General features: G+C 49.4%; 2 protein-coding genes across 7 annotated transcripts; one reads left to right on the top strand and one right to left on the bottom strand.

Moving 5' to 3' along the window:
* The first annotated feature begins 907 nt into the window (after positions 1–907).
* TINF2 (TERF1 interacting nuclear factor 2) lies at positions 908–3634 on the top strand. The gene is made up of 9 exons (XM_007447888.1): positions 908–1099; positions 1242–1346; positions 1446–1547; positions 2074–2181; positions 2286–2382; positions 2550–3012; positions 3098–3165; positions 3273–3364; positions 3500–3634. The coding sequence occupies exons 1-9, from the start codon at positions 908–910 to the stop codon at positions 3632–3634; spliced, it is 1362 nt and encodes a 453-aa protein (XP_007447950.1).
* A 562-nt stretch (positions 3635–4196) lies between these two features.
* On the bottom strand, positions 4197–10810 carry GMPR2 (guanosine monophosphate reductase 2). Of its 6 annotated transcripts, none has more exons than XM_007447890.1 (10): positions 10503–10810; positions 9939–10059; positions 9678–9797; positions 7476–7559; positions 7152–7325; positions 6253–6334; positions 6055–6161; positions 5827–5869; positions 5003–5162; positions 4197–4827 (listed from the first exon to the last, which is right to left on the bottom strand). In XM_007447890.1, the coding sequence occupies exons 2-10, from the start codon at positions 10023–10025 to the stop codon at positions 4638–4640; spliced, it is 1047 nt and encodes a 348-aa protein (XP_007447952.1). In that variant the 5' UTR covers positions 10026–10059; positions 10503–10810; the 3' UTR covers positions 4197–4637. The 6 variants fall into 6 exon arrangements, with proteins under 6 accessions (XP_007447952.1, XP_007447953.1, XP_007447954.1 ...); XM_007447891.1 differs by having other exon boundaries at positions 10445–10655; XM_007447892.1 differs by lacking the exon at positions 10503–10810 and adding an exon at positions 10329–10404.
* Positions 10811–10871: the final 61 nt, after the last annotated feature.

Below are 10871 nucleotides of genomic sequence, written 5' to 3'. Positions count from 1 at the left end.
AAAAAAAAAAAAAAAAAAAAAAAAAAGAAAGATATCAAACACAGAAAAGCACAGAAATTCCCTGCAGTCTCACCATCTAGAAAAAAAACAGATTAACAATCTGATGTATCTTTTCAAACTTTGAATTTTATTTTTTAAAGGCGGGCGCCCTCTCCCATTCTGTAAAAAAAAAAAAAAGAGTTGAACTCTTACTGCAAGCGGCGCGCCGCCCGGGGAAGGCTTTGCAGGCGCTGGTTTGGGCGCTGGGATTTAAGGAATCGTATTTGAGAGGGTGAAGACGATGGAGAGGGAAAGTGGCATAAGCCTCGCTTTACAGACTAGAAAGTCAAGACCTCAGAGAACGACGGGCCTTATCTGCAGGCTCCGCGAAGAAATGCAAGGGCCGGAGGCGGGAAAGGGCCGGAGGCGGGAAAGGGCAGCAGGCGGGAACCAGGTCCCCGGTCCCCGCGGCCCAGCAGCCGTCGGAAGTGCACGGCAGCGGGGGGCGGGGACCGGCAGCGCCGCCGGATCTGCCGGGGCGCGGCCTTATGACGCGCCGTCACGTCTCCTCTGTCCGGCGGCCCATTGGTTCTCCACTACCACCCTTCTCCCGGGTAGGGAAACTGGTCGCGGAGCCGGAAGCGAAGTAGCCTTTGAGTTCGAGACAGCGGCGGCGTTTAAGGCAGAACGACCTGTTGCCAGTGGAGCTGGCCAGCTTCTCCATTCAGGCTCCAGCCCGAGTTGGAGAAAACCCCGGGATTCCGGTGGCCCATGGGAGGGCGCAGTCTCGGATCGCGAACTATCTGGCGCAGACCGAAATAGCCGAGCCTGTGAGGGCCACCGGAAACCGCGCCCCTAGGAGGAGGCGGGAAGCCTTGCCAGAGGTAGGAACCCAAAGGTACGGCTCCTGGGGTGGGGCTCGCCGGCCATGGCCACGCCCCCTGGGGCCGGTCCCGCCGCTCTTCGCTTCGCAGCCGCTGCCTGCTGGCAAGTCGTGCGCGGACGCTGCGTGGAGCATTTTCCGCGAGTATTGGAGTTTCTGCGATCCCTGCGCGCTGCTGCCCCCGGCTTGGTTCGGTACCGGCACCATGAACGCCTGTGTATGGGCCTAAAGGCCAAGGTATTGGAGTCAGTAGGACCCGGTAGAAGGGAAAGGGACGGGATGCGAGGACCTGTCCTGGGCCGACTGCTTGGGGGTGGAACCGGTTGGAAAAGGGCAGCTTGCCCGGACGTGGGGATTCTGATCTCGGCACCCTTCACAGCTGGTGGTGGATATGATCCTGCAGGGCCGGCCTTGGGCCCAGGTTCTGAATGCCCTGCATCGCCACTTCCCAGAGTCTGGACCTGCAGTGCGGGACCCCAAAGCCGTGAGTCGTCCCTGGAGCAAGCCCTACCCCCAGTTGCTCCTCCTCCCGGTCACTGGATTCTGGTGCCCCTAACTTGTTTGCCTTCCTTACCCTCAACAGACAAAGCAGGATCTGAGGAAGATCTCAGAGGCTCAGGAAACCTTTTGCCAGCAGGTGAAGCAGCTGGCAGAAGCCTCTGTTGATTTGGCTTCGAAGCTACAGGTGGGACTGGCTGCTTTGGAAGCTATGGTGTAGCTGTTCTCTCTAGTCCTCTTCTGACCTGCTTCTTCTTTTTTTTAACTTTTAAAAACATCTTTATTGATATATAATTTATATATCACACAATTTACCCATTCAAAATGTACAATTGAATGTTTTTTTAAATTGAAGCATAGTTGATTTAGAATGTTGATTTCTGCTGTACAGCAAAGTGATTCGGTTATACATATGCATACATTCTTTTTTATATTCTTTTCCATTATGGTTCATCACAAGATATTGAATATAGTTCCCTGTACTATACAGTAGGGCCTTGTTGTTTACCCAATTTTAAATTAGTAATGCTTAATATAAATAACATTACTGATTTCAATCGAGAAGATTCATTCAGGCTTTTTTCTTCAATGTATACATTCATCAACAATGTACAACATAATTTATTTTTTATTATTTTTATTTTTTTTAACATCTTTATTGGAGTATAATTGCTTTACAGTGGTGTGTTGACCTGCTTCTTTTCCTCCTGCAGGAACTTGAACAAGAGTACGGGGAACTTTTTCTGGCTGCCATGGAAAAGCTGTTTTTTGAATACCTGTGTCAGCTGGAAAAAGCACTGCCTACACTGCAGGCACAGCAGGTTTTGCTAGGGCAAAACACATAAGGGCAGAATGCTGGGGTGGGGGGTAGGGGGTGGAGTTGTATCAAGGCCTGTGGTCTTCATGCCTCTCCCCCTGCCCACAGCTTCAGGATGTGCTGACTTGGATGCAGCCTGGAGTTTCTATCACTTCTTCTTTTGTCTTGAGCCAATATGGTGTGGACATGGGGTGGCCACTTCCAGGTACCAGGACCATCTAGGAGAACTAAGAATTTGGGGGTGGAGTGTTTAGCTTGCGACCTTTTGAGGCAGCCTATTGGAAGGGTTACATGGGCCTGAGGCGTAAGAAACCAGGCTGAGTCCATGTGTTACTATATTGCCTTTTTAAAGAGATTTGTTTTATTTTTCAGAGTGCTCTGCTACTGATTCAATGAACACGACAGAGCCCATGGAGCAGAGTCCTCCTCAGCAACCAACACCAGCACTCCACGACCCTCTGCCAAAAGCCCAGCCTGGCCCACACCTTCCTCAGGGTCCAGCCTCAAGGAAGCACCCGGAACCTTTGACTGGCCACCATTTCAATCTGGCCCCTCTAGGCCGGCGAAGAATCCAGTCCCGGTGGGCATCCACTAGCAGAGGCCATAAGGAGCGCCCCACAGTCATGCTGTTCCCCTTTAGGAATCTGGGTTCACCAACGCAGGTCATATCTAAGCCTGGGAACAGGGAAGAACATGGGACACACACAGCAGATCCAGCAGGTGCTGTGGGCACCAGAGCAGCCTCGACTGGCAAGTCTAGGAGTCCGTCCAAGACCCTGGGAGGAAGGGCTCTGAAGGAGAACCCAAATGACTTGTCTGCCTCAGAGCAAAAGGAGTGAGTACAACAGTTGCTTCTCCCTACTAGCAGCACATGCCCTGCCTGCTTTCCTTTCACCCTGTCTTGCTTGCTCCCACCCTAGGAACTGCTTGGATTGCCCCATGGAACCCCTGAGATTGTCATTATCGCCTCCTAGGGCCAGGAAGTCAGGTAGGTATCCTGAGTCAGGACCAGATCAGACAGCCTCCTCTCTTGGGGACTCTTGAGGTCCTGTGTTCACTGAGAAGAGTACTTGGACTCTGGTTTCCTCCCTGCAGTGCGTCCTCCATCTCTGTGCAGCTCTGACATTACTATAGGGGACCTGGTTTTGGACTCCGACGAGGAAGAAAATGGCCAAAGGGAAGGAAGGGTGAGTAGGAAGGAATGGAAAGCTGGGGAAGGGGATGGGTGGGCAGAACAAGATAGAAAGCCATGTGATGCAGGATATGGAGGGCTCAGGGCATGTTTCAGTGATGATAGGATCTCCCTGCTCCCTTCTCTGCAGGACTCTCTGGAAAACTATCAGAAGACAAAGTTTGACACCCTGATCCCCACCTTCTGTGAATACCTCCCCCCTTCTGGCCCCAGTGGTGTGTCTGTCTCTCTTCCTAACCATACAGACAGTTCTAGACTGCTGTGATTAGACTGGAATGCCCACGGCACTCTGCCTGTCTCCTTCCTCCTCAGCTCTCACGCAGTTTAGGGGTAATAAAGTGGAAGTCCAGGCTTGGGTTGCCTGACTATATTGCTAAAGTTACTTTGTAATACTTAATAATTAAATTTTGGATTTGTTAAAACACTGTCTTCGTTTGAGGGAGGGGAATTAAGGCTTCTATAAGGTCAGTGTAGGTCATTCCTTAGCAACAGAACCGGCCTCTCCAGGGCTGGAAGGGGATCCCTTTGCCATTTTACTTCCCTTGGAGAGTGTTGTTCAGACATGCCCAAAAGGGTTACGAGGGCTGAGAGCCTAGAAGAGAAGTTTCCTTTTGCTATTCTGAAAATACTGTGTGTGGTGTGATGCCAGAATATACTTGTAAATTCTCACGCTGCCAGGTTACTTGGGGGTGGTAGCACTAGAATGGAGATGCTTCATGGGAAGGGCACTCACTGTCCTTGACTCCACTGGGTCAGTGCCAACTCCTCCACTTGCCCTGCAGCAGCACCCAGATGCCATCCTTGTGCAGAAATCCCCAGAATCTCAAAGTCATTGGGCTCTCTCTTTATTGAGGTATTTAAAATACATAAACACTTCTGAGCTTTGTAGATATTCAAACATCTATTTAACGAATCTGATTAACAAAACATGATTCTAAAAGCCTACCTCTTCCAGACCAAGGCCATATAAAACACTTATGTATGAATCAGCATCTTTTCCTTTTAATAATCTTCAGGATTCTGGGTCCCCAGATTCCCATTTGATTATCTTAACTTTATTTTCTCAGCCTGCCTTCCTTGCTTCCTCCCCAGTGGGTGCCCTGGGCATTTTGCATGTGCAGATAAAGTACAGAATACTGCAGGAGCCCTTAGGAGAGAGAGGATAGGAAATGACCAAGTAATAGCCCTAGTAGCTGGGATGGGAGAGGGGCCCACTGGGGAGCCCTGTGGTGGGTGCTGGCACCCTGGGAGGGCAGAACTGCTCAGGTCTAGCTCTTGTCACTGAAGATCGGATTCACCTGCTGGGTGACACGGATGAAGGTAGTTCTCCGGCTCAGCTCCTTCAGCTTAGCTGCTCCCACGTAGGTACAGGTGGAGCGGATGCCTCCAAGAATGTCTCGGATAGTATGTTCCACGTCCCCTTTAAAGGGCACCTCCACTGTCTTTCCCTCTGAGGCCCTTAGAAGAGGAAAAGCTTTCTTACCTTTTCTGTCTGGATTTCTTAAGCCCAATGACTCTTCCCCAATCTCTAGCATTTAGTCCCTGTTCATCACTTTTCTTCCAAGTTCTGCCACCACCTTACTTGGGAAGTCACGCTTTCCAAGAACCCTCAGCTTCTGGCCTCCACACCTACCTGTACTCAGCCACGCCCCCGGCATACTTCTTCATGGCCATTTCAGAACTCATGCCATAGAAGAGCTTGTACTTCTTGCCATCCCTCTCGATGAGCTCACCACCTGACTCGCTGTGCCCAGCCAGCATGCCGCCCAGCATCACGAAGTCAGCCCCTGCCCCTGCCAGCACCAACAAGACGAGAAAGAGATGAATCTGGCCCAGGTTCCAACATGGTCACCCTCAGAAGCAACTCACACAAAATTCTCAGGCCTGCCAATGATTCCGGCATCTTCCTGGTTTTGTTTCCCTAGCTGGCCCACAACCCAGTGCACAGGCCTACTCTGCCCTGTCTTCTGTTCCTCAGTGGACTTTCCAAGAGTTTAAAATAGACCCTCTGGGGACGTTCTGCCTGGCTTCTGCTCTCTCCTTTTTGCTGCTTTCGCCATCTTCTGGTCACCTCTTTTTACTCTGCCCAGCCAAACAAGACTCACTTCAAGTGTCCCAAGAGCAAAGCTCTCCAACTTCAGTGTGAACAAGGATCACCTAGGAAGCTGGGAAAATGCAGACCTGTAGCCCCACTCCCCAGAGCCAGATGCCATGGGTCCAGGGTGGGGCTCAGCAATCCAGGGGATGATGCAGATGGCCCTGGCCCACATTAGGAGAGTCCCCATCAGAGTCTCAGGATTTCCCCTGCTGGTTTGCCCCAGATGACACCACAGGCTTCTGGGTCACTAGTCATATTATAAAAGAATCTAAACAGCTTTCTTAGACTTCCCTAGCCTGATCCTAGACCCTCAGAGGTGACTCATCCTCTTCTACAGGATCCTCCTGTGCCCTCCTTACCGAAAGCCTTGGCCACATCCCCGGGACAGTTGCAGCCTCCGTCCTGCAAAGTAAGGAGCACTATGAAGGGAGAGTATGGATGCCCCAAGCCCTCTAGGAGGTCCCAGTGGCCCACCTCAAAGCTGACAGGAACCCAGGAGTCCTGATCCACCTCTACCAGAGCCTCCAGACCTGGCAGAGAACCCAGATGTCTGGCAGCCTCATACCCTACCCTGCTTTTGGCCTTACGGAAATGATGTGGCCTTTGAGGCCATGGGCAGCATCTGCGCACTCCATCACTGCGCTCAGCTGTGGATACCCCACTCCGGTCTTCTTCCGGGTGGTACACACAGAGCCTGAGAAGAACGTGACAAGAATGAGAGGGAAGTTCTCCACAGGTGTCTGCCACTGAAGTGGTGGCCAGTGGCCCCCAGTGAACCAGCTTACCTGGTCCAATTCCCACTTTGATGATGTCAGCCCCAGAGAGAATCAGCTCTTCCACCATCTCTCCTGTTACCACATTCCCTGCCTGGGACAGAACCATCAAAACAGAGCATTCTTAGGGTCAGAAAGAGCCGATCGCGTGCTTCCAGCATTATTACAAAGAAGAGTACCTCGGTTCCCTCTATTTGGGCCCTCTGAGGGCTTTTAGACCAGTCACTTCAAAGGACCCTGCTTTCCAAGCTGAGGTTAGGGGGTGAGTGGCCAGTGTCACTGTTGTACTAGGGTAAAGCGGGGGTCCACCTGGAACAAGTTCACATCTGATTTACAGTAGATTTATTTCCCTCTCCCCTCCAAAAGACCCAAACACATCCTTTGCTTAAGCTGTTATGTCATGAAACCTCTCTGGCTTCAGGGAAAGGGGGAGGACATGGTAATGTCGGCTAAATATCCATATACACAATCGTATTTGCTTTTGATGGACAGAACAGAGAGACCCCTCAATGCTGAGAAGAAAGTGAGGCGTTGTCATAACTCCCCTGAGCTTTTAAAAATAAAATAAAATAAAACATTTCATGCAACCCCTTCAATATGACTGTAGTATCTCTCCATACCTTTGGGCAGGTGTGTATGTACCAGAGGTATGTACGATGCAGAAATGTTCCATTGTGGTTTAGTGAGTTATGTCGGACACTGGATTTACAAAGACTAGGTATCAGGGTTCGGAGAAGACGGCACTGGCCAGTACACAAACATTTAAAGCATGGATCATCACCCAGTGACATGATTAAGCAGACTAGGAAATGCAGCAGAGGAGAAAGGAACACTGGTGTAACAAAATGGTGTGGTGGGAAAGAGTGGAGGAAGGAGAGGAATGGACCCACTACAGGGTAGTAGAGACATACCATGACGGTGTGTTCAGGGAAGCGCTTCCGCACATCCTTTACAAATTCAACAAAGTGTTCAGAGTAGCCATTGGCCACGTCCAGGCATACATATTTCACCTGGGGAATAGCGTCCAGGATCTGTCCGAGCTGCTTAAAGTCAGCAGAGCCTGTGCCTGAGCTGGCAGCCAGATGCTGTGAGAGAAACAGGGCCATTAGCATGTAAGAAATGACCTGGTTGGTTAGCCAACAGGGGTGGGGAGGTAAGGGCTGGTCCCCAGGAAGCCAAACAAGGATTCCTGGAAGACTGGGCTAAGGAATGGATCAGGGGAGGACCAGTGTTACCTCAAGACAGTCAGGATTCTGGCTAGCAAACTCTTTCCACTGCTCGAGGCTGTAGTGTTTATGGACAGCAGTGAAGAGGGAGAACTGGGAGAAGAAAGAGCCATCAAAAAGGAGAGAACTTCGTTAAGAGTCTCTTTTTCTAAAAACAGACCTTTATATTATCCTATCTGAGGGACAAAAGGACTGAAGTCTGGAAAGAGCAACTTGAAGAAGTCAGTGGTTGAGCTCGAACCTCAGTTCCACCATCATTCTCTCTACAAATGCAGTCGGGCTTTTCCCCATGAGCTAGTACTTGCCCAACACTCCCACCAAAGTACTAAAGTCACCTGGATTGGATTTCACCTGCCAGCACGTACAGCGCTTCTGAGTTAAAAGGTGACAAGGACAAGCTGTTGGTGCAGTGGGACAAGCAGTAGACAAGAAAGAACCATGAAGAGGCTGGACGGAGCCAGTGTCTGCCTGCACTGACTCAGCCCCTCCTATGATAACCTAGTACGGAGCTAACCTACTTGCAGTATCTTTTGGTCCATTTACCAGCAGTAATTCAGTAAGCCTAAATGCTCACAAAATTACAAGAGGTAAGGCCTTAAGGTTAACAGTCAATAAGGTGCTACCCTTTCTCCATCTCTGCTAAAGTAAAGGACAAATTTTCTTGAGACATGGACCAACCTGAAAAGTCTATCTCATTCAGTCTATTTCAGTCAACCAAGTTCAAGGATATAATGACTCATCAGACTTGTATTTCCTAGCTCAACAAATTGCAAATAACATCCCAATACTTTGAGAAAGGCATTCAAAGGCCACTTGTGAATGCTGGTGTTTGTGATTTAAAAGTGCAGACATGCAAATAGACAAGACAGCACAAATCTTGCAACAGACAAGAGACCCAAGGGAGTCAAGCATCAGCCAGCAATAAGGAAGTGCAAATGCTATAATACTCAGAGATCATCATCAACACTACCTAGCTAACGCTGGTACTGAACTGTGCTTTCTCAGCAACACTCTGCCATCAACATGCTAATAGACAAAAATCACTCTAGGAGGTCAGCAGACCTTGGAGATACACTGGCATAGAGTGGCATGATGAGCATATCCAATTACATACCAAGCTAGAGATCTAGAAAAAGATCCTTGCTTGCATCCAACCTTTTAATTATTACTGAGACTTGGCTGTATCTCTAAAATCTGATTTCTTCAGCACTCAGCAGTAATGAAAAGCCAGTCTCAAAGCATCAAGACAGTCCCGGCAAGGTCCATACATTATAGGACATTTGTTAACACTGAAGTCAGATTCACCATTCCTTAACTCTATTGGACAGGCCAGGTGGACAACGGGCAACAGTGGGATTCCTAAGCAGTTGGTAAATGGCAATAGTAATACAGTACTAAAGCTGCATAACTATGAACCTCAGAGAAATGACAGCAGACATTCCACAAGGACTTACAGCAATCAGAAATAGAGAAAGGGAGATGAAGTCCTTAAGGCTGACAGAGCCACAAGCAGCAGCAGAATCCATCAACCAGGGCTACCTGGATTAACCAGAAGAGTGCATATGTCCTCAGGATGCCCAAACTATCTACCTTCTCAGCTACAAATATAGAGGCAGGTAATATTACTGAAAGGAGCAGCAGCTTCCATTTTGAAAATGAGCAATAACCTGTATATAAGAAAAACACATTCCATTTTGGGCACATCCCAGAAACACCCAGGAACCTAGGACTTAAAGAAGAGGAAGATTTAAAAAAAAAAAAAAAAAAAAAAAAAACAGGCATGAAAGAAAATAAACTTCTCTCTAGGATCTTCTAGTTAGGAATTTTTGAATGCTCAAACTATATCTAGTTTCTGGACTAAAAGAGTGAATGCTAAGTATCCTAACAATAGTGTAAAGAGGGATGCCGGTGATTTGGAGAGGGTGATCTGGGTGGTGGGAAAAGTTGGCAGGATGTATAAACTGCTGGACAGGAGAAAAGGGAAAGTTCTGTTAAAATGGGGGCAAAATTTAGCTTTGAATCTCATTAACTCAGATGGCCCTTTAAAGTTATCAGATAAAGGGGCCTTAGTACTACTGCAGAAAACAGAAATTGAGCATCCTGACTGTTAACTGCCAGAGTTGACCTGGGATGGGGGTGAGGATGCAGATACCTCTGCAGTCAGCCCACAAAACTGGACACCATGAGGAAGGGGTATGAGGGAAGTCCTACCTTACAGAGAACCTTGGCCATCTCAAAGGTGCCTACAGTATCCATATTGGCTGCAATGATGGGGATCCCAGTGTACATCTGCTTTGAGTTCCGAAATGAAAAGGATCTTGTGAGATCCACCTGCAGATATGAACAGGAAACTAAGCATTTCATTTACCCAAAAAACAAGTATTGCAGGAGGGCAAAAGCCAGGAATCTTTCCCAGTCCTGGCCCTCCAGGAGCCTGGGGTCAAGAAAGAGCAACTAGAGAAGCAGGCTCACCTCACTTCGAGACTTAAGGGTACTGCGTTTGGGCCTCAACAGGACATCCTTGAAGTCCAGTTTGACGTCGTTGTCGATGTGAGGCATGGCAGGCACCTAAGGGTAGCAGCGAATCTGAGGGCTGGAAGGTAGGAAAAGTCAGGAGGCGGTAGCTGAGCCAATTTTCCCTTAGAACTTAATGTTCTGTTAGGGCTGGCGGCAGGGCTCATCTCTCTCCTCGCTTAAATTGTGGAAGGTCAGGGCATTGATCGAGGTATAGTCCCTGAAGATCGTCACCTCAGACTCGGGTGGTTTCACTTACTCTCGGTGTCTTCAACCCAGGTACTATTTGTTGGGGGGGAGAAGAACTGGGATGGAGTCGTGAGTGACCCTAAATGGTGCGTTCCTTACCCCACTACTCTTCTTTCTCCCGCCCCTGCAAAGAGCAGTTTGGGATAAGAGGCAGATTTGGGAGTGAGAAGGAGTGGTGGGATCCCAAAACCAGCTTCCGGAATAGGGGTACTCACTTCCTGTCGCCGTGGCCAGGTGGCAGTTGACCGAAGCTCCTCTTGATTAACCACTAGCCTCGCGCAGTCCCGCTGAGCCTTGTGGGCAGCGCTAACAGGTTCTGCTAAGTGCCGGAGAGAACGAGTAACCGAGGAATTCCAGCTTCGGTGCTGGAGGCCTTCTGGGTAACAGAGTTCACACGCTGAGGACATGCCGCTGGATCTGAAGGGCAGGGGACTATAACTCCCAGGGTGGGACGCGCGGAGCCGCCCCCTGGCATGATGGGAGGAGTCGTTCGTTCCGCCCTCGCTTTATACTAGCCCCGGCTTGCTGGGGACTCTCAGAATTGCAGAGGCGTCATTTCTGCTGTAACTAGGCGGGCCGCCTCCTTTTCTTTCTTTTTTTCTTTTTTTTAAACGACGCCACAGAAACGAAACGCGGAGGCAT

This window comes from Lipotes vexillifer, unplaced genomic scaffold (genome assembly GCF_000442215.2).
Source record: "Lipotes vexillifer unplaced genomic scaffold, Lipotes_vexillifer_v1.1 scaffold558, whole genome shotgun sequence".
Lineage (NCBI taxonomy): Eukaryota > Metazoa > Chordata > Mammalia > Artiodactyla > Lipotidae > Lipotes > Lipotes vexillifer.
The sequence above is the reverse complement of the archived record's forward strand: the minus strand, read 5'-3'. Positions and strand labels throughout refer to the sequence as shown.